Source organism: Rhamphochromis sp. 'chilingali', assembly GCF_963969265.1.
Source record: "Rhamphochromis sp. 'chilingali' genome assembly, chromosome: 2".
NCBI classification, from domain to species: domain Eukaryota; kingdom Metazoa; phylum Chordata; class Actinopteri; order Cichliformes; family Cichlidae; genus Rhamphochromis; species Rhamphochromis sp. 'chilingali'.
In genome coordinates this window covers 57,452,708-57,476,279 of record NC_137930.1, presented here as the reverse complement: position 1 = coordinate 57,476,279, position 23,572 = coordinate 57,452,708, and the positions used below count along the sequence as shown (strand labels likewise).

At 40.2% G+C, this 23,572-nt stretch overlaps 2 protein-coding genes across 8 annotated transcripts; both read right to left on the bottom strand.

Moving 5' to 3' along the window:
* Positions 1-3,600: 3,600 nt before the first annotated feature.
* On the bottom strand, positions 3,601-8,553 carry lactb (lactamase, beta). 2 transcript variants are annotated; one of them, XM_080876101.1, is made up of 7 exons: positions 8,074-8,553; positions 7,902-7,968; positions 6,085-6,275; positions 5,692-5,989; positions 5,434-5,599; positions 4,764-5,303; positions 3,601-4,607 (listed from the first exon to the last, which is right to left on the bottom strand). In XM_080876101.1, exons 1-6 carry the CDS (start codon positions 8,446-8,448, stop codon positions 4,778-4,780), a joined length of 1,623 nt encoding a protein of 540 aa, XP_080732227.1. In that variant the 5' UTR covers positions 8,449-8,553; the 3' UTR covers positions 3,601-4,607; positions 4,764-4,777. The 2 variants fall into 2 exon arrangements, with proteins under 2 accessions (XP_080732227.1, XP_080732228.1); XM_080876102.1 differs by lacking the exon at positions 3,601-4,607 and having other exon boundaries at positions 4,646-5,303; positions 8,086-8,553.
* A 2,914-nt stretch (positions 8,554-11,467) lies between these two features.
* tpm1 (tropomyosin 1 (alpha)) lies at positions 11,468-22,602 on the bottom strand. Of its 6 annotated transcripts, XM_080863787.1 has the most exons (10): positions 22,334-22,599; positions 21,515-21,640; positions 17,947-18,080; positions 17,573-17,690; positions 17,192-17,262; positions 16,382-16,457; positions 16,123-16,185; positions 15,943-16,012; positions 15,241-15,319; positions 13,413-14,237 (listed from the first exon to the last, which is right to left on the bottom strand). In XM_080863787.1, exons 1-10 carry the CDS (start codon positions 22,445-22,447, stop codon positions 14,234-14,236), a joined length of 855 nt encoding a protein of 284 aa, XP_080719913.1. In that variant the 5' UTR covers positions 22,448-22,599; the 3' UTR covers positions 13,413-14,233. The 6 variants fall into 6 exon arrangements, with proteins under 6 accessions (XP_080719914.1, XP_080719916.1, XP_080719917.1 ...); XM_080863788.1 differs by lacking the exons at positions 13,413-14,237; positions 15,241-15,319 and adding an exon at positions 11,468-12,329 and having other exon boundaries at positions 22,334-22,602; XM_080863791.1 differs by lacking the exons at positions 13,413-14,237; positions 15,241-15,319 and adding an exon at positions 12,810-12,898 and having other exon boundaries at positions 22,334-22,602.
* Positions 22,603-23,572: the final 970 nt, after the last annotated feature.

The window sequence follows — 23,572 nt, the reverse complement described above, 5'->3', positions numbered from 1 at the left end:
GGTGATTTTAATGCAGTTTATCAGTCTGCAGCACACCCAGCAGCAGGCTCTCTGCGACATTTCAATTGCATCCTAAAATGCATTAACAGGACTTAGATCCCCGAATAAGGCAGCATTTATAAAGGGTTCATAAGTTGTGACTAATGGCTTTTATAAACGGTATTAAACAATTTGCCAAGGCTTTAGATCCCTTTGCAGAAAATAAAAAACAGTAAGTCATCCCTTATTAGATGCTCATGAGGTTTTTCACTTTTAGTGCACTAAGCTATCAAGCCTGCACTTATAAATGTATGATGACACTGCAACTTTTTTAAGTACCGGTACAGTTAAAAAAAATTACCACCACTTTCCAATAGATTTCTAAAACTTAAATTAAAATGATACCTAAACACCAACCCATGAAACTAATAAACAATGGCACTGTCCTATCTTTATTAAACACACACACTCAAAGCGCAGGCTGAATAAAAAGTATGTGTGTACCTGTTCTCCATACACTTCTTGGAAGGGTGGGTTATCGAGCTCAGCAATCCTGCAATCCTGAAAGAGGTGAAGAAACACCCAGAACACAGCAAGATCATTACAGCTTGACAAAAATATCACAGTCTACCTAATTTTCTGTTCTGTGAAGAGGTGAGACAAACACTGGACTTTTTGGCAAGAGGAAAAAAAGGTAGACGAGGTTTGAGGAAACAAAGGCATTTGAGCACTGGAGCAGGGACACTTCAATCCAGCTGTGAAGCATGGTGGAGGGAGCACTGGGGCTGCTGTGCTAGATCAGTCCATGGATGCCTCGTAGTCACTGAAGTACAATAAAATCAAAACTATAAGAAGAAATTTTGCAGGTTAATGCAAGTCAAGATGAGCTTAGAAGTGGATCAAGCATCAATTTAAGGATGTAATACAAAGAAAAATATAACATATTACAAAGTTGAAAAAAATCATTAAAAATATATTTAGGTTATCATGAGATAAGTTAATATAATTTTAACTGCATATCTTGCTAAGTCAGCCTTTCTATTCTGAAAACCTTTTATTTCCATACAGTCTTTTCCTCCTTATCTGCAGCAGAAAGAAAAACAAATAAGAAATGTAGTTACAAGAAGACAGTTACTCCCACTGGATATTTACTCCAACTGCCAACTAGATGATCATTATGAAAGGCCTTTTTGTAATGGCCTATATGAATAGAACAAAATAATTACAGCAAGTCAAACCTGTTTCAAAGTAGGTCAATAAATGAGCATCAGCTAATGCTTTAAGACAGCTTTGAAAAATGTGAACGTCTCCTTTTGTATTTTTTCATCAAGGTCTTGATGCATGCTCAATCATCCAGGTAAGGAAATCCCAAAAGGTTTGTCAGTGCTTCTAGTTTCAGTCATTCTGCAAATGTATTGTTTATAAGATTGGGGAAACTTGCAGTCAGCTGAGACGGAAGAAGTCACTCTGATGAGTGATGAAATGTTTCTTTCACTGATGATGATGATCGGAATCAACTTTTTGGGATTTCATAAAGGTCATAAAACAAAGTATTTCTTGATAAATTTAAAGTTTTAAGAGCAGAATAAAGCAAACAAAGCAGCGTATATACAAATCAAACTTATCTATAAAGCCTCATTGAGTGATTGGCTACTGTTAATTAGTTCTTAACTGTACATCCTTTGAAAAACAGTGCCTCGGTATATTAGCTAAATGAAAAGTGTAGGAGGCATTAAATAATCACAAATTGAACAGATAACTAATTAAATCAGTTTACCGTTGCCACACTGGATGATGCTGGGTTACATAAATTTAGAAAAACATGATCATAAAAGATTAAAAATAGCCAGCTTATTGTCACCTAACGGTTCTAAGCAGTGTAGTAATTATCTCTATGCAAGAATTAGTGCAGTACTTCCGTTGACTATAAACTCATCCCACGATTACATTCACACATTCTTTGCATGCCACTCCATTCAGTTTCAGTTGTACCAAACCCAGACATACCAAGCTCGCATTCACAGAAGTCGGTTTCGTCACCTGTTTTCTGACGAAACTTATCCTACAAAAGCAAAACCAATATGTCATGTAATCAGTCTTCATTCGATTCTAACACTCACAGAGGTCATATAAGCCATATAATGACCTCCAGGAAGCTCTGCAGACCTCTAAAAACCATTTTGATTTGCTTATACAACAACAAAAACAACAACAATACTGTTCATTTCATGTTAAAACATTACCAGCCTGTATCCTGACATTTAACTTGCAATGCGGACAAACTGCAATCTCAACATTTTTTTAGGCCTAGGGAGGAGCTCACTCTCAAGACTACGTTCTCTGAGATCCAGGTGTCATTATGACTTAGACTCAGGAGCTGCGCTAACCACCCAAAAGCTGGGATTTTATGAGCTGGTAAGGGCAGATTGTTGATTTATTCAAACAGATATATTAGAGATCTATTTCTCTAACGTAATAATCAATAACGCTATGACTCCTGTCAGATTCACAGAAATTGTTTACATGTTGCCTAAAAACGTGCTTTCCTCGTGTTGAGTGCTCATGTACTTTTCTTTGTCAAAATTCTTCCTTGTGTTCTTAGTGAGACAGCAGGAAAAACAGAACATTATCAATGATGTCAGGTAATAATACCAACAATCATAAAACTAAAACCCTCTGAGGAGCGAACAAATTCTATATATTAAGAAAAAGCATCTTTCCAGCTCTGTTATAGCTATCCTACCTTCTTTTTATCTCTGTAGATCATGGAAACCCTTGCAGTGCAGAGGATGCCACCTACTGCATGAATGGAGGGACATGTTATAAAATATCTTCCATGGACACACTTTCTTGTGTGTAAGTTTATTGAAATCAATCAGTGTTTTTAATTGTCTTAGAAAAAAAAATCTTAATGTAAAAAAATATGGACACTACCCAACCTGGCAATGTTGTTTGTGAATTTGCAAATATTTGTGCAACGCTATCTGCCTGCAGGTGCAACCCAAACTACAAAGGCAGCAGATGTGAACAGTTCCAGCTCGGAGTCACACAGCCCATTTCAGATGAGGCTGGTTTAATTGCAGCTGTGATTGTCATTACTCTCCTTATCTTGATAGTGCTGGGATTTATTGTCTACTACATACGCAAGTAAGTACATTGTGGTTTTAGGTAAACACTCTCAAAGCATCTGTAAGTAGCACCAGGACGTCTTTGTATTACTGTACATACTTTCTAAGCTTATAACCATTACTTACCACCACACAGGATGCGAAAAGCGAAGGAACAGAGACAACAGAACCACAACCAAGAATACTGGAAGGTACAATCAAGAGCATGATCCTTCCTTCTGATTTGATTTGGTGGTGCATTTGATGGTTTCAGGAACGAATTGTGAGAAGTGTCATTTATCTTGTCATGCTATCTGAGGTTTTGAAAATGACTTTGAAAAAAGCTAAAAAAAATGAAAAAAAATGAGAGTGAAAAACTACTGCACTGACCTTAAAGGGCAAATTGACGAGTGTCACACCACCATTGCTCTGATGTTAAATCACATTTCACCTTGTCAAAACATATTAAAGTGCAGTTTAAGTGTGACTTTTTAAAATTTGTGGCAATTGTGGGATTATAAACTAAGTTTCTGTATGTTATTAGAAAATATTTTGCATTTGTAAATATATTCCATCATTTTTTTTAAATGATTTGAATGTGTGATTTCTGGTGACATGCCATTACACACTCTTATTTACTTGTGAGACGTTAACGCACTAGTAATTCTTCCTCTTCAATGCTTCATTCCAAACCTCCACTCTTAACCTAATCTCACATCTAATCACATCTCTTAAAGTATAATTGCTCATTGAGGTGTCCTGGACCAGTCAGTGAGATCTCACTTTACAAAGATGTCAGCACTTTGCAGTTTTTAAAACTTAAAACTGGATCCCACAATTCTGGACACATGCATGAACACACATGCATGTGTGTAGGGGGTCTGTATAATTCGCTTATCCCAAGCTATTCATCGGTGTCCTTAAATCTAACAAAAACAGGGGCACGGGTGATCCCAGGAGTTTTATGAGAATGGTGTCACCAAATTGGCTTCAATTTGCTGCACAGAGGAGGAAATCCAAACTTGTTGGACTGCATTTCCCATAGTTTGTATTTGTTAACAAATTAAAAATAAATAAATAAATAAATAAAAAAAAATGTGTGGGCAGAAACAACATTGTAAATGCTGACTGAATGGTTTCACTTTAGAATTCTTGCCAGCATTAGGTCAGGACTGACACTGTGGCTGTTGATATTGGTATTTTAAAAATGCTACAGTGAAACCATTAGAGAGCAAAAAATATGTAGTCAGTGTCCCCCCCCCTCTTTAAGGAAATATCTGTATATAGACAGCCCTAAAAGGAAGAAAATACGCAAAGCTGATTTAAATAAATTGTGAGTGAAATGTTTTTTACTTAAAAGTAGTAATTTATTTAAAAAAAATGTTCTGGATTGACGTGTTACGTTTTAAAGAGAATTGAACTGCCTTCTATATAAATCCAAGAAACTTGTATCAGAGTCTGTTTTGGGGGGAGGCGGGGACTGCTTCCGTCTAGTGGCAGAATGTCTTCCTTACTTTAATGCTGTAATTGAGAAAATGCTTAATGTAAATAAACTCAAAACATTTATATAAATGGATACTTAAGACTAATTTTATTTCCTTAAAGTTCAGACACATTGAAAAGCTCTATCAAAATGACACAAGATCACAAAGTTTTCTTGCAGGTAAACTCACACACCTGTGTAAACAGTTCTACTTCCTTCTGGCATTATCAAACTCCTTCGCAATTTTCAGTGCAGTGTTGTTGAGTCCCACGGACTGCATGTTAGCAATGATGGTGACCACCACCCCCTGTGGGAGGATCGGGGTCTGTCCTTGGCACTGGTCAATCTCTTCGCTGGGTAACACCAGGAGGACACTGCTAGCGCCCACAGCACTTCCTGTGTGTGATACATAGTGTCTGCGCTTCCTGCACTGGCCATATTTTTGCACCTTCTCCACTACCAACCAGCCTTGAGCATACAGTCCGTCCTTATCCCAGCTGGCTTCAGTCCCATCAACTGGTGCCCAAAGCTCTATCGCTGTTTTGGGTTTGAGAAATCCAGGAAGCAAGCCGTTAGTATCCTGCAAGTGAGCCACCTGGTAGCTGTAAAGCAGAGCATTTCCAAAGAGCAGCAGGTTTCCCACAGTGGAAAGAAAACCACCTCCTGCCCACTTGTAGGAGTTGTCTACGTACGGGCAATTCACAACACGTCCGCGCTTGTTGTGATGATAAAACCTGTGGAATCGCATAGACAGGTAGTACAAACTCACTGCTATACCTCATCAAAAAAACCAAACAAACAAGCATGAGCATCATGTTTTTAAGGCAATTTGGACATAACTTGAGACTGGAGATTATACACTACCTAGAGCGGTTGTAAATAATAGGGTCATTCTCATCGGGCACTGTATTGAGCATTCCCAGCTCGCGGAACATATCCATCATGACGTCCAGGAATCGCCGACCAGCAGCCCGCTCCACAACAGCACTAAGCAGCGTGAAGGCATGAGTGGAGTACAGAAAGGTTGTGCCTGCATGCATGGAGTAAAACATACATCTCATCAAGATGTTAGCATTGTAACTGTGAATACAGAGAAACAACGAAATAAAGTTTGAGCTTTACCAGGTTTGAAAATGAGGGGGTCATTCTTAAAAAGGTCCAAAGACTGAATGACACTTTCAAAGTTGTCCTTTAAGTAGTACTCCTCGTGCTCAAACTCTTTTTTCTTCTTCGTGTTCTGATCTGTTGCGGCTTTGTTGTCTTTGCTTTCAGATGAGCTCTTTTCATTCTCTTTTTCTTTAACCGGGGGCTTTAAAAGTCGCTTGGCTTTCTCTTTGTCCTCCTTCACTTTCTTTGCATCTTTCTCATAATGCCGAATGCCACTCAGGTGGGACAGAAGCATACGTGAGGTTATTGTGACCTTAAAAACAATACAAACCAAACAAATAGATAAAATGCTAGAAGAACGAGATACTGCATGTCATTTTTTTTTTTGCAGTATTTGAAATTGCTTACGTCTTGCCCATCAAACTGTTTTTGGGGAAACTGTGGGACATATTTCTGGACTGGGGCATCAAGATCTAGTTTCCCCTCCTCGCACAGTCGTGCAGCAGCTGCAGAGGTGAGGGGCTTACTGATGCTGGCGATTCTCATCACCGTTTCTGGCGTGCATGGGACACGATTCTCCAAATCAGCATAACCAATTCCTAAATTAGATAAAGTGTTTTAAAAAGTCATAAGAATGGCAATGCATTTTTAGGGAAATATACCGGTGTTTACAGATGACTCATTAACCTAATAAATTATATATTTTAAAACATTCTGCAGTAAGGAAACTGAACACAGACCCTTTAAATGTATCTTTTTTTAGCACTGCAACAAAGCACAATTTAAATACAATCTATGATAAATATGCAGAAATACTAATACAAGCAGATACCAGTGGGCTACCTCCAGTTGAGTCAAAAGCAGCTACATGCTTTGACCTAAAATGTCTGTTTTGAGCCACTCAGAGCCTGCCAACAGTGACAATAGCAACAATAACAAATTTTAGGACTTGCTGCCATTCTTGTACAACAACTGTTAACCTTTTTAACCTTTAGCCAGTGTTACATTACTGTTAAAACATTTGTAACAGTGTCTATTTTTACATATTTAAAGTGCACTCCATGATTCAGTAGCTTGTAGTATCACCTTTAGTTGGTCTGTCACATTATTCTGGAGGAATTCGGACCCACACTTTATTAAAACTTTGCTTCAGTTCATTGATGTTTGTGGGGATTAATTTATCTACTACTCTCCTAAGGTCCTGCCACAGCATTTTAGTCATACTCAGGTATGGACTTTGACTGATTTGTTCAGCCATTCTGTTGTAGATTTGCCGCTGTGGTTGGGATCATTGTCCTATCACATGACTCAGTTTGCCCCAAGCTTTAGCTGTCAGACAGATGGACTCACATTTGACTTTGGTATATAGAGGAGCTCATGGCTGAATCAGTGCCTGCAAGGTGCCCAAGTCCTGTGCCTTGATAGCTGGTATGGGGCGTTTGTGTTGATATGCTGTTTGTTTTTTGCCAAACATCTCCACGTTGGTCTGATCTGTATAAAGGACATAGTTCCACATGCCATGTTTTTGTTTGTTTGTTTTTTTAGAGAGAAGAGGCTCCTGAAACCCTGTCCAAACAAGATATATTTGCTTATTTTTTTCTAATTATACTGACATGAACTTTAACATTTAACATGCTAACTGAAGCCTATAGGGCTCACACTACTCACACTTGCTGATAATCAGTGAGTGTGCATTTGCATTTGACTAGCACCACCTAGCTGTGCGTTATCCATGTAATTCAAATGGAAGCAGTAAGGCTGTATTTAGTTTTTCAGAACCCTGTAAAAAAATCCAGCGCTCAAGGGGTTAATAATAATGGTTTCCACTGACCATTATTACACAATTTTGTTCTCAACAAATTACACAGTGTATGGTAGGATATATTTTAAGACTGAACCATTTCATTCATCAACATCCGATGTGTGCGCGCTCCCTTATTTATTTAATTTATATTTTAAAGCAAAAGTGTACACACCGGAGGTACCGAAATGAGCCCTAGTTTGTTCTCAGAATCGTATGGGAGAAGGTTATTTTCTTTTCTATAATAGCAGTCGTTATTTCAGCTGTTTTTCTGTGCGGTCACGTCATGTTTGTGTTGGATTAGCTGTTTTTGAATCACACTTTGAGCAAAACTTTTGTAAACTCCCTACACTAAAAATGTGGGACACTGTGCATGTGGGAATTGTGGGATGGGATGAAAATAGTGCGATGCATGGTCACCAACCTTCACACCAGACCTCAGCCCCATCCACAGAGACGCCAACTACCACTCCCGGAGCACCGACCTCATCCTGCCAACACACAAACACACCGAGTTGCTACAGGTGGGCTTCGGGTTAATAAGACAGCGCAAAGGGACACTAGTCAATCAATTACAAAGCAAGTTATAAGCCTACCTCTGTGCCTACCTTTATCCGCTCCACAAGGTCTCTGCTAACTTTTATAGCATCTTTGTATCGATCCGTCTTCTCTGCTCTCGTAACTTTAACATCGCAGAAACTGCTGGCACCGTCGCTGCTGTATTTCAGCCCGACAGCTAAAGCGATCCCCACTCCAACCCCATACATCCAAATCGTGGACTTTAACCGGTATTTACGAAAGGCTGGTCCTCCCACATATCGCCTTTGTTGCTGAATAAAAATACTATCTGACTTCTGCTGCTGCCTGGCTCGCGCTCCTGCACGCGGGGTCGTCACAGGCGACTCGCGTGCTGCTAACATGCTGCATTTGGTACAAAAAGTACTTTGCCTGGACAAAAACAAACGCAACATCGTGAGAAAGCACTCCTTCTTTGTCGGCGACAAGTGGCTCCAGTCAATGATCTGCTCACCGTTACCAACAGCTTGTTTACTTCCTGTACGCGTCCTCGTTCGGAACGCCTCGAACAAGACCAAATAAATCAAATCATGATTCAAAGAACGTTGATCGAGGGGAATAGGGCAGGGTTTGTAGCTAGAGGTGAGACCAATGACTTTTATACAGTCATTGGGTGAGACCAGGGAACATAAAACCTTGTCCTTGAACAATATCAGCATTTATTGACGTGTGTACTGTGTATGTTGGCCTACTCAGTGCTAACAATACTACAACAAATCACACAAAGACAAGCACACAGCAGCAGGGATATTCATTTAGAGAAATAAATGCTAAAAACACAGTTTATTCTGTAGATTAACTTTACTAATAATGACACAAACAATCAAATAAATAAGTAAAAGTAAAAAACCTGGCTTTCAGACGAGAAAGTGCTGTACATAGGTTGTTGTAACTCTGTGCAGCAACTTGCTGGCAGCTGGACACCATTAATTTACTGGAAACAACTGTTTATAGTAACTTAAAGTTACTTAAAGTTAAAGTTACTTTAAGTTACAGTAAAGTTGCTAACGTTACTGTAAACACTTTTACATCATGCTACAACTGCATTTACAGTAAAGTCGCTGGTAGTAATTTGCTGTATTATCTACAGTAAATATGCTGTAAATTAAATGTATGATAGCTTTCAGTTATTTAATTTATAGTAATTAAATTACAGGATCTCATGTGAATTAAATTTACAGTAACAGACTTGTAGCTGGATGTCAGTAAGTTAACATAGAATTTACAGCAACTTGTTTACACTACTTTTTACAAGGTGTGTTATTATCATGGGTAAATCCTGATCTCCCGGCAGTTAACGTGGGATTGTAGGGTATTCAGTACCCTGTTTTGATTTTGGGGATTGGGCTAACCAGCTAATATTGGTTTGGCAGTTTTGAAAAGCTGATGCTGAACAGTGCTTTCTAAACATAATTTGTTTAACATAATTTGATATTTAGATGAAGTGAAGTCATCGTTCTTAATATGCATTTCATTAATATACAAATGCATTTGCTTAAAAAAACACAGGCACACATGAACAGACAGTGGGGAGCATTCCATCTGCAGTGTCTAAGAATGCCAACCCATATAACCACAATAGGCCTACATACACAAGCTAGAGACCAAACTTCAGGTTTGTGCAACCGCATTGAGAATAAACTCTGGCTCTCTTTCTCTCTCACCCACACACAGACCCTTATCTTTCCACTGCTGTAGCAGCAAAGGAATGTCAGTGGGCTTGCCAGTTATTTAACTGCTGCAAGCACAGTGTTCTGTGCCAACATAAACTAGTGACTAATATATTAATTGTACTGTATGTGCATATAGTACGTGAAAGTTAATTTTATTTTTCAACTTTAACTTCACTGATATCTATCAAGTAAAGTGAAGTACTTCGCATACTATATAGTACACTCACCAGCCACTTTGTTAGGTACTTATGTTCAACTGCTTAACACCAAAAGTTAAGTCACATAGCAGCAATTTACTGCATTTAGACATACAGATATGATGAAAAGGCTGCCTGCTTAAGTTAATATCAAACATCAGAATGGGTTTCACAGTGATTTAAGTGAATTTGAACGTGGCATGGTTGTTGGTGCCAGATGTGCTAGTCTGAATATTTCCAAAACTACCAAACTACTGGGGTTTTCCCACACAACTATCTCTAGGGCTTTCCGAAAATGGGCCAAAAATGAGAAAAGATCCAGTAAGCTGCAGTTCTCTGAGTGAAAATGCCTTTGTTTATGTCAGAGGTCAGAGGCCAATGGCCTGGCTACTTTGAGCTGATAGGAAGCCAACAGTAATTCAAATAACTAATTGTTACAGCCAAGGTATGCAGACGAGTATCTCTGAATATACATCACGCTGAATCTCGAAGCAGATGGGCTACAGCAGCAGAAGACCAGATTGGATGCCACTTCCGTCAGTCTCACCAAAACTGGACAATAGAAGATTGGAAAAATATTACCTGGTCTTGATTTCTGCTGTAATAGAACAATAACAGGAAAGCATGATTCTATCCTTCCTTGTATCAGCAGTTCAGTCTTGGGTTGTTGGTGTAATGGTGTGGGGAATATTTTCTTGGTACACTATGGGCTCCTTAATATCAACTGAGCATCATTTAAATGCCGCAATATTGTTGCCGACCATGTCCCTCCATTTATGACCACAGTGTACTCATCTTCTGATGACTGGTTCCAGGAGGACAAAGCTCCTTGTCACAATATTCAAATCCTCTCAAACTGGTTTCTTGAACATGATAATGTACTCAAATGGCATTCACAGTCACCAGATCTCAGTCCAATAGAGCACCCTTGGGATGGCAGATTCTCATAATGGATGTGCAGCCAATAAATCTACAACAACTGTGTGATGCTATCATGGGATCATGGACCAAAATCTCTTAACCGACAACAAATGCTGTTTCCAGCATCTTGTTGAGTCTATGCCATGAAGAATTAAGGCAAAAGAGTATCCAACCCAGTACTAGCACAGTGTACCTATAAAGTGTCCAGTGAGTGTATATCTGATGTTTTATTGTAAAATTATTATAGTTTGTTGGATCAATTATTTAGAAGATTTCAGAGGGTAAATGACTGAACTGAACAAATATAGTAGCTGTTTTGGGTGAGCTGGAGTGAACCAAAGAAACACATTACAATGCTTTTGAACAGATGGCAGTCAAACTGAGGCCCAAGGAAAAGAAACAAGAGAGAGAAGTTTTGAAAATGCTGCAAAATTAATAGATTTATTTAATTTTTAGCTATTTGAAAAATGTAATACATTTTACATATGGAAAGATAAAATAAAATCTATTAAATAAGCTTTCTCTTTTCTTTTGCACTGCAATCAAGCTTCATTCAACTACAGGTCACCTCTGACGAACAAAACAAAAAGTCTACGTATGTACCACAAACAAAGTTACAAAACTTTCAAAACATGCTTTTATTTATATTTATATTTTTTACATTTTAGATATGATGACACTTGAGACGTCTACATTAAAACAATGCTAGAACAAAGCACTACCGGTACACCAAAAATCATACTATACAGACAAAATGAAACAATTTTGAACCTTGGTTTTAAACAACAACAACAAAAAGGGCTGAAGTCTTGTGCCATTTCTTTAACATTACAGTAGCACCAGTATACATACTGACAGTGACTGTCAGGGTATACATACACTTGTGATGACTTTCATGTGTATATTCACTGGGGTGCAATGACTCTTTTTTAACATAGTTTGTTGTATGAATAATGCTGAGGTTTTACTAAGTGCAAAATTTCTCCACTTTGTCCTTTGGTATGTGCATGATCAAGGCAGAATGCTACGTACCAGATCAGCTTAAATGCAGTTGTAGAAAACAATCTTGTAACCAATGGTACTTGGTCAATGGTCATTTCACCAGATGACTTGTCAAAAAAAAAAAATCAAGGATTGCAAAAGGCAAAGATAAAAACTGGCTTGCGAAAACAACCGTGTTTCTCAGTTTAGGCTTCATGAGAGGGAATGGTTAAGCGTTACTTCCCCTTTGAGTTCTGCTGAAGGCAGAACGATGCAATAAGAATAGCATCTGGCTGTTTGTTCTCCACCATTGGCAAGGTACGAGAAGAAGGGGTTTACAGTAAGCAAGGTGCAAATACATAAAGCCAAAACCACAGTGTATGTGTGTGTGAGGGGCAAGGGGAGGGGTCAGACCGTGCTTTCACAAATTATTCAGTTCCATTAGAGTCTGGTCCAGCATCTGGTGCATTTCGAGGTTCTCTTCTTTAGCTTGTGATACTTTCTCTGTTAGAACAATCAAAATGAAAACATTTTAATGTCACACAAGCACACACAAGTGAGTCAGCTGGTTAGCTTGTATTAATAATCAAGCTGGCTACATTGTTCAGGTCAGTTGGTAAATCTGAGTGCTTTTTAACCCGACCTGCACAGCACTGACAGCAAACAGAAACACACAGAATAGCAAGCAGTCATGCAGATTACAAATACACTGCAACTGACACAGAACACACAGCAACAGTATACAGGTAGATTATTATAGTGTTGGTTATAACAGTTTATTAATGCCAAACTAAAGGTTAGAAAATTATATGTAAAGATAATCCCTGATTTTTACGGTTTCAAATACACTTCCACCAGCAGCGACACAGACACATCGAGCAGCACAGGCATCGTACTCGGGCAATGCAAACGGAAGAGCTTTGGAGCTTACGCTGGATCCGATTGTCATACGCACACCGAAAGCAAAACCGCAGTGAACGGAACAAACACATGAACAAGTTAGTCCTCATTCAAGGCCACGCGAAGTTCATTAGAGAGAAGGCGGTTTTTCTCAAGTTGATGGTAGAGGCGATCTTTGCAGTCAGAAAGCAAGTTGAAAAAACAGAGAGAATAGGAAATCAGAGGAAAACAGGAAAAGAGAAAGTGGAATACCCTTTGACATCTACCTTCTCTAGAAAGGAGCACCGAGAGATTGGTTTAATCTTTGTAAAAGATCTAAATAGCCATAATAATAGATGATATTACAAAATAAAGTATTTTGATGGTTCCTGCTTTTTCTTTTTGTCTGCAAGAGGCGAGCCAGGGCTGTGCATAGAATAAGAAACAGAAGATAGAGCATTGTGACAAAAAAAGAGCCAAAGATCTAAATCCTAAAATGGAACCATTTAAGTTGAAAAATGAAGAAACAGAAAAATAAATCATGAATTCAATCACTACTCTGTCTTGATTATTCACTCAGTTTCCTGTAAGTATCTTTAATGTGGCTGCTAAACCTCAGCCAGTCTTTAGGCCAAATTTGGTTTCATGCTCACTCCTGTTAATCTTGATCTCTCACAATTTATGGCAATGACTTTAATACAAAGAGTCTGAATGTGTCATGGTGTATTTATTTAAATATATGACAAGATACCATATATCATACAAAGCCTGTTTGTCATAATCACTGATGTCAGTCAGTTTCATCCAATATTTCATCGTCAGATGAGGTTCCACAACTCTTACATACTGTTCTGCACGCCAACCATTACTCTACGTTGCCACAGTCTTGCTGATAACAGCCCAACACCAATTACCACCAGCTCAAACATCCTTCCTGCCAATTACTCCCATCACAATACTACATGTTCAAAAGTGCTTGCATGCATCAGTCAACTAGACTCAGATTTCAGTCAAGTATCTACAGATGCTGGAGGTTTCTGTGCTTTCAGTATTGCTGTGATATTCCTATTATATCAGCTTCACAGAAAAGAAAAACTTTGGACGAAGAAGAAAATGAGCATCGACTGAAATCCATAAAACTACACCAAGGAAGAGTGAGGACCTAGTGGTTTGTTGAGATGCAAGAAAAGAAAAAAAAAGAGAAAATGATTCAATAGCATAACTTAAAATCAAGGCTTCCTGGTTTTATTAGAGCCAGTGAAAAATAAATATGAATGAAAAATAAAAAGGACAGAGAAAAGAGATACAGCTTTACATAGAAGGAAGGACGTTTATTTTTTTTACACAACGCAGAAAGATTCTAGGATTCTGTACAAGTGATGGGATGCAAGTAATGTTGACATGAAGACATGAGGGGGAAAGGGAAGCAAAGACAGAGAGGGAAGGGGGGGGAAATGGAGAAAAGGCTGGAGAGAGCAGACAGATGCTGCTCAGCCGGCAGGAGGCGTCTTTGATGAGGTGTAAACAATTTATCTGTGTGGAAGAGAAGAAGTAGAGTGAACCTGGGGGGAGCAGGAGGGGGACCTACGGAAATGTAAAATGCCAACCAAAATACACCAGACACACGGGAGTCACGGAAGGGCACCACAAAAACCACAATGCACAGTATAAATGCATCCTGTGCATTGGAAAACACTTGCAAACACACACACACACTGAAGGGTTGGGGCAAGTCCTTCCTGTGATTACATCAACACCTTCCTGCTACATCACGAGGTGCAGCGCTCAACTGACAGACAGTTGTGGCTCTCATCTTTACACACTGGGAATTTTACTTAGGAAAAACTGTGGGCTCAGCCACACTGGTGCTACGCTATGGCCTCTTCTCCTCACCTGGTATATTGACATAGCAAAGGAGGCTATCACAAACACATGTGTGGGCCTTTCTTCTCAACGGAAGTAGACCATATTAGTAGAAATGGGGACACTACATGTAACCATGAGGATCAGCATGTAAACCAGTTTCAGTGAAAAAAAAAATCATTATTGCAGTTTTTGTCAATCAACAGCTTGCATGCATTGCTTAAGAAGTGAAAATGTCCAACGATATTACAATGGGCATTTGAACATAAACTCATAAAAGAATCTAAATATTATCATGCTGCGTTCTGCTCATGCATGAACTGACTTCATTCGTTTTTTTCTGTACTCTCAAATGTCAAAGATACTGACACAAAAGGCATACAGTATCATCATAAGGACACAATTAAAGACAGGATTATCTATTACAGGAGCAGCTCAAGTACAGAGGGAACAAATTTCTGTTTTAAGACTTGAAACTTTATATATAAGACTATATATAAAAAAGGAATTTTAGTATAGATGAGATGTTTAGTTCTAGTGAGCATGTAAAATAATAAATGAGGGAGACAAAAGAGGTGAGACATTTGATGTGTAGGTAACACAGGTGCAGGCCAGAGGCGAGAGAGGGGGCATGATGGTGGAAACAAGCAGGTACGGCAAGTAGAAAAATTACATGGAAGTCATGTCGTTGAGGGCGTGGTCCAGCTCCTCGCTGATGGCCTTGTACTTCAGTTTCTGGGCATACAACTCATCTATTGGTGGGCCAGGAGTGAAAGGTTCATGTTGGGGGTGGGGCGGGAGGTAGGGCGGTGATTGAAAGCAAAAGGTGGAGGAGGAACATGACACAAGGAGGTGGAAGGTGAAGCATCCAGACCATTTGCAGGACAGGGAAGGAAAAAAAAACATGGAGAGAGGACAGAAAAACGAGGGGGGAAAAAAGGAAACAAAGTTACACCAGAAAGACAGAGTGGATGTGCAGCAGATCTAAGGTTAGATTCTTCAGCACCATTGAGAAATGGGCTGTATTTCACTGCAATGTGGTGCTTATAAGACTAAATCAACACCTAAGCCTGATATCGCTGCTTAACTTTAAAACCACCCATTCCTAACTGGAACTGAAAAAAGCAACCAACTAAATGTAATAGTGAAAGAATAAGAAGTACCAAAATAGAAATAAGATGCTGTCTGAAAAAAAAAGAGAAGATGAAACAGGATAGAGTTCAAAAAGAAATGTGAAAAAGGGACCTAGGAGATTTTTTGAAACACTTACCCAAAACACTTCCAATGATACAATAAACATTGGAAAAATAATCATAGTAGCATTCTGAGTTTGGAGGCAGAAAAGCAAGCAAACAAAAAACCCCAAAAAGCATACCTTCCAGGTCATCAATGGTCTTCTCAAGCTTGGCTACTGATCTCTCAGCGAACTCAGCACGAGTCTCAGCCTGCATTACAGAGACAGATTCAGAAGTCAGTCCAACACTTGATGTGGAAACTTGTGTAAATTATCCTGGTGTGAGTCTAAAACACCAGATGGGGCATTGTGAAACTGTACCTCCTTCAGCTTGTCAGTGAGGACCTTGATCTCCTCCTCATACTTGTCCTCCTTCTGTGAGTACTGTGGGTCAAAAGCAACAACAGCTATAAGGAATCGCAAACATGTGCGTTGAGATAAATACTTTCACTGCATTTATAGAAATGAGTTTTAAAAAAAAAACAGAAGTGAAGAGGCTCTTCTGCGCCCCATCCATCAAGTCTGCAGGGGAGCTGCAAGGGTTTGACAGCATGCAGTCGCCCGGAAGGATGGCACGTACCTTCTCAGCCTGTGCCTCCAGTGACTTCAGGTTGTTGGTCACAGTTTTCAACTCTTCCTCAAGCTCAGAGCATTTGCTGGTGTTTTAGGGGATAAAGTTGCCAAGGACGAGTAGGAAAAAGGAGGGAGACGACGATGGACAGATCCGAAGGTAGACACAAATAAAAAGGTGGAGGGAAAAAGAAGAAAGGAGGGGGAGAGGAAACAAAATAATAAATAAAAACTACAGGGTTTTAACAAGGAGGGAACGCCAAGTACCTCAAAAGTGCCTTAACAGAGCAGGAATGTGAGAAAACACAGTAGCAGTGTGTTTTTTATCTGTTTGGATTGAAATATCATACTTTTCTGTGGTGTTATTCTTGCACAGCCCCTGCCATGTTAGGCATGAAACAGTCTAATTGCACTTGGAATTAAAGAGCACAATGAAGGAGAGGAGCAAGCACAGCAAGCAAAGCAGTGAGAAGAGCCACTCAGAGATACAAGTGTGTTATGCTTTCTGTTTGCAGTACCTGTATGACTGTGGAGTCTAGTGATTTCATGCTTTGCTCCAAAACCCTTAGCTCATCCTCCACTCTTCGAGCACGCCTGTTAGTGGGTGTGGCGCGCATGTGCAAGCCAAAACCATTCAAACCACGAGGGGCATGCAAATAATCAGCACATACAGTAAGAACACAGGGCACACTGTTCAAATGGAAACAACTACTAGACTTTTAAGTGTTAGCGCTCGAAGCTTCCTGAGTATTTCAATTCCAGCATACGTGCAAGTTTAAGCAAAGATTTTGTGTGTGAAAAAAAAGGCAAAAGGACTTACCCTTCTGACAGCTCAGCGCGCTCCTCTGTACGCTCCAGATCACCCTCAATGATGACCAGTTTACGGGCAACCTTTTGGTGTAGCACAACAACGTTTTTAGAAAAAAGAACCATGAAATGACTGTGAGAAAGTTAGCACTGGGTTACATCCAGCCCAGAGTGTTTCACCCGCTTACGATTATTCTTGCAACTCCAATTCTGGTGAATTATAAACAAGGTTTAAAGGATACAGGACATATTATAAACTTTCCAGTGAAAATTCAAGTGTTATAACTGGGTAAAAACAAGTTTAACAGAATGAAGAGCTCAGGGTTGTTATAACTGAATTAACGTCTGTTGCAGAGCTATCAATTTCAAAGCTAAATGCTTAAAAAAAACTCGCCTCCTCATATTTGCGGTCAGCCTCCTCAGCGATGTGTTTGGCCTCTTTCAGCTGGATCTCCTGCAGCTCCATCTTCTCCTCGTCCTTCATGGCCCTGTTCTCAATGACCTTCATGCCTCTGTGTGGGGGAACAGTCAAAGAATGTTAAGAATTAAGTGGTGAGACCTGACAGACTTCCTGCAGTTTTCCCTGAGGACCCATATGTGGTTAAATAGTAGTGCTGGCAAGTAAATCTTTAATGTGCTCCTAAGGTGAATACCTAAATGTTTTCCGATATTAAAAAAGAGCAGAGGCACTTCTACAAAGGAGTGGAAACATGTTCACATGGCCTGTTTACCTCCCTGTCTGAGCCTGAGCTGCCTCACAAAACTCACCTCTCACTCTCATCAGCAGCCTTCTCAGCCTCCTCCAGCTTGGTCAGAGCAGTAGCCAGACGCTCCTGAGCACGATCCAACTCCTCCTCAACCAGCTGGATACGTCTGTTAAGGGAAGCGACCTCTCCCTCAGCCTAAGGAAAGAAGAAACATCATGTCGGGAGATTGTTTTTGCAGGTATGCTCAACAAATCAGTCACATATAGCACAACAAGAAAGTCGGTCCAAAGAAAGCAACCGGTGAATGTATTTGTTTATTAGAGTAGGTGTCGCCACCATTGTTTTTATGCCCACTGAGAGAGTGTAATCGTGGTTGTTCTGAAGTGTTATCTGTGAGCCACCTGTTGGGAAAAGCCCTCCCACCAGGCCTACTCCTCATTGACTATGTATAATGATAATTTCCCCAAACTAACATAAGGCTGAATGCCGCGCCTCATTACTGAGCTCCCCTGAGAGGACATTAACAAGGCTCAAGTCAAAAGGGCCTGGCACAATTAATGAATTCTGAAAATGACTGCTTGCATTGTACAGCTACAAAGTAGGCTCCCTGGGGTTTGAAACATTTAAGTGTAATTTATCTGGTCATCAGTGTAAGCTATGGAATCTGTGTTAAATGAGGTGGTATCTTTGCAGAAAAGCTGATATACACGAGCACACATTGAAAAAAAGGTGGGTCTTTTTATGATTATTCAAACGTGTAGCTACTTCTGCTTTCTGACACTGCTCAGCAGGGATCAAGACCTGCACTGGTGTCACTGAAAAGCGGATATTCGGCAGAAGCCTGCACACGAGGCAAAAGTCTTTTCAGAAGCTTTCCCCTGCAGCCTTAGGTTAAAGTGTGCAGCGCTGGGCCAGAATGCACTGGATGTTTTTAAAGCACGATGAGGAAGTTTCTAATGACCTATAAACCCATTAGTGGTCACTACTATTTCTAATACATTACAGTTTGTCAACATTAATTACAAGCTGTTACACTAAGCCTGAGATTAACTCTGACTGCTGCGAGCCTGTGCACTAAGATTTATTTCCCGTATAGATAACTACCGCTATGTTCTGTTGCTCGTTGCTGTGAAACTATATTGTCCTTATAAGGGCAAGTCAAAGAGCATAAGCTGACAGAGCACACTGGCACCTTCAAATGTTGCCACAGTGGTAGTTTCCTGGTTGCTGAAAATACTTTATTCAAATGTGTGGCCTGCTCCTGGTTGGGCTGGAGCAATGAATTAAAGGATCGCAATATATATATATATATATATATATATATATATATATATATATATATATATATATATATATATATATATATATATATATATATATATATATATATATATATAAACAGTCAGGTTTACCGGTAAAGGAAATGCAAGTGAACTCGTTTAAGGAGATGAGACAATACAATGACACAAAGTGCCACAGTTGCTGCTGAGCCAACAGGGCATCAGCGGCCTAACGTTGCCAATTAGAGGCGCTTATCCAGGAGCAGCGGGCTATCAAAGCTTCATCTGAGACTTGCGGTGGCACACGGAGAGCCAAGTAAAAGCTCAGCTTCCAGCACTGGGGTGGGTCAAGAGCAATCCCGCTATCTCACTGTGTATCAATTCAAACTATGGCCCTACATGAACTCTACACAAGTGCACAGGAAATGATACAGAGAGAGAGAGACAAAAAGGAGGCAATTGTGCGCTCGCAGGTAGGCTCTAAGCGCGGTAAACATGCTTACTTGTTCCCTGGCTTTCCTGTGCGCAAGCAACTCCTTCTGTAATCTCTCGGCTCTGTCTTCAGCACCGTCTGCCTGCTCTTGTAAGGATTTGATCTTTCGTTTCACTGCATCCAGCGATGTCACTCCTGCCATTGTTTATGTACCGTTGTATATACTTAGATATATAATATAAAAAACAGGACTACACTTTTGCGCTGCAGCACAGTTTCCGAGAATTTCACCAGGAACGAGGTGACGTCCTTGGTTGTGCAGAGGGCTGCGTGAAGAGAGGCGAAAGAGTGCGCAAGCCTTCTGGAGACGCACTGTGCAGTGAATGTATTTACCAGGAAGTACGGTGATTTCAAACGAAGCATGAAAAAATAACCGGTATCCTGCGGGGTTGTACAAAACTTTAGACCGCGATAACATGCTGCACTGCCACTATAAAATAATAAAATGTAATAAAATGTAAAAGATACAAAATACCAATGCTGTTTAATGACGTGAACACACCCAGACCCACACACAACGGAGCGTACTCGTAGCGTACACTGTGCTACAGCCCCCTCTGCGGGTCAGCCGCGAGCAGTACATACGTGGCAGTGAAATGTTTTGGAGAGTGCAGGACATTGAATAAGTCTTCACTGGCTACAGTAATTACAGGCTGCCGTTGAAACTTTGCAAATATCACGGAACAGCCAATCCTAAAATATGTAAGGGAAAAACAAGTCCATAAAACACAAGTAGTAGTTAAAGTTACTCGAACAACCCACAAACTATCTGGTAAATATATTTTTCTTTTGGGGTGGGGTGGGGGGGCACCACAATACGCTTTCTATAGGGAATGAAATGTCCAATCAAATACGAGCTGAGAAGACTCAATTACTCAATTGACTTTTGACCCACTTTGGCCTAACCACCCACCTACCCCCTACTTTGAGATCCAATTAAAAGATTATTACAGCTTGTTTCCCCTCTGCAACCGGATTCGTCTGATTGAGTTTTATAAGCAAACGTCTCTATCTGCCGAACTTGATGTTGGCCGTCACCTCTTGTCATTCGAGGGACCCCTGTCGTAAAAACCTAACTTTATGAGGCCATTAAGATGACAAAATCTAAATTCTTTACATAATTTATTTTATTTATTTATTTCTTTTTGTCACGCATTTATTACCAAGGGGATAAAACAGTGGGGCAACAAAACAAAGTTTTCTTCTTCTTTTTTAAAGAACTTTTTATTCAATCGAGAAAAAAAAATGCTGCAGCTTTCTTTTCCTTTCTTTTTTCCTTTTTAATTTGTGTGCTGCCCAAGACTTTTTGATAGGGAACCGTTTTTTCCTTTGGTCAGCAAAGAGCGGAGCACGCAGATGTGAGCTCTATCTTGACCATATATAGCAGTGGGCTATATTTATCTAGGCGCTTGAGCTTTTTGGGAAGGCTGTGAGTTCAGTCTGCATGACTTATCGCTCTGAAAAGACCTAAAAGGCGGAGATCACGGTCCACAAACACGAGAGATTGTTACAAATTTGTACAGAAATACCGACGAGGCTCCAGGGGAGGATGAACTGAGTTTAAAAATAGATGTTTTGAAAGTGCTATATTTGAACAATTAAACCGACTTTCTTTGGACTGTGATTGTGCGTGTGACAATTCAAGAAACGACAGTTCCAACTACGGGTCTAAATGGTTGATTAAAAACAAACAAACAAACAAATAAATAAAAGTTTGTAGTGTATCAGCTTTGGGGAAAAACCCATCCACAGATTGGAGCAGTGGTGGTGAACTGTCGCTTCCCTCAGAGGTGGCAGAATGAAGATGTGGGGTAGCGTGTAGGAATGGTGCCATTGTAAATCCCTTCCTTACTTACATCGGTGGCTTTCTTCTCAGCCAGCTCAAGTTTCTCCTGGGCATCTTTAAGAGCCTCGGAGTACTTGTCCAACTCATCCTCAGTTCCCTTCAGTTTCTTCTGCAGAGCTACCAAATCGTCCTCAAGCTGAGTTTCAGTGCAGGACAGTTTCAGGGGTGATCAGCGGAGGGTCGGAGTTGCGTGAGCGCGCACAGGCGCAAAAGCGCATACACACAGAGAAGAGAGAGAGACAGGGGACAGCACACGGAAAAGAAAGAGACAGGAGAAAAGTTAGGGAAGCCCATGCACTTCAGGATCAGATACCTTGGTGGCGACCTCCTCAGCAGTCAGCAGCTTTTCTTCAGCTGTTTGGAACTCCTCGAGCACTTTATCTCTTTCGTCCTCAGTTATACGCAATTTCTTTTCCATCTCTCTTATATCGTCCTCTAACTTCACATGCATATGAACAAATTATACAGTTAAACAGAATATAACAGAAACATGCAGTTTTCAACGATCAAGTGACATTTCTCTTAAATTGACTTAATCAAAAATGATTTCTGGGTTATATGGTTTATGGATTACATCAACAGTTGCTAAAACAGTGGAGAGGATGATTTCTTTTTTATCATTCTTCAAAAATGACATTAAAAATGCAAAAAAATGTTTAAAGGATGGATTATTCTTAATTTTAATCCTTAACTGGGATTATCCATGAAAATAATTAATCCGTTTTAAGGAGGCGGTCCATTTAAACTGGTATTCCTGCATTTTTACTGCATCTTTCGGGTTTTCCCACAAAAGGAAGAAGGACAAAAAAAAAAAAAAAAAACAGCCGACCTGTTTGCTTCTGTCCTCTGCTGCTTTCTTGTCTGACTCGGCCTGCTCAGCTCTGTCCAAGGCATTCTCCTTGTCGAGCTTGAGCATCTGCATCTTCTTCTTAATGGCATCCATGGCTGCTTAGTGTTGTTCGGCGGCACCGACAAAACGTCCAACGGAAAACCAAGGATAGAGTGGGAGAGGGGCTGGGGCGTCTGTGCCTAACTGAACGCTAAGCTGGAGTGCAGGCTCTGCCTGACTTTGCACTGTCAAATATGTACTTTCAAGGTGGTGGTGGTGGGGGAGTGACTGGATTCCTTTGGACATCCAATACTTTTTGGGAGGAGGCGTGTGTGGGTGCTCCGGCGTTTTTTTAAGGATCTGCTTGGCTATTCGTTGCTCCTATACATCTGAGACGCCTTTATATGGGGTGTGACGAGTATGGGTATGCTCCCACGGAAAGGGTTCCTGCCATTTAATGTCAGAGAAGATGCAGAAAAAGACTGTTTACGTTTGCGTTAACGCCCCGGTCACCCATTTAAAAGCAACATGCAGCCTCTGTCTCTGAATTGAGTGGCCTGCACTTTCCCAAAGTTTCTGAAAGTTGGCATATGTTTAATTTGCAAGGAAATTACGTTTTCTGGCCTTATTTCACAGTGGCAGTGCCTTCCTGTTTTCCTGCATCTCTTCTTACTTTGGAAAAGCTGGGAGAGGGACCAGAGCCAGCTGCAGAACAAGCTTTTGTCACCGTGTAGTCTATGGTAGCTCTTTATCTCTGCCTGAGTGTGTTTGGGTGGCTGAGTGTAAGTTCGCTTGGAATATGCTGTAGTGGCTCTCTGTGATATGAGATGCTTTTGGTTAGCCACGCAAGCCCTAGAGGCATTGTTCACAGTCCAGGGGGCTCAACAGAGGGAAGTGTTTACCTGATAATGTATCAGATATCCCTCATGTAAACCGTTGATGTGTCATTTGTCTGGCATCACAGCATCCTGGCAGCTTTGTACTTCAATAAGAGCGGCTAAGTCACTGATTGGCTTGTGATTTGTGAAATGTTTACTGTTTTAAAAACTAATGAAGAAGACAATTTCACATCATATTGCATATTTATTACTAGCCTTACTAAATTTAAGCAATTATTATTCAATGCGATTATAACAATATGCCTAACAGAAATTATATCAAGTAATGATCCCTCTGCAGTAACTTAGTGAAAAGTCAAAGCACACTACGGTGACTGAGGACACTCCAAGTGTCTTTTAG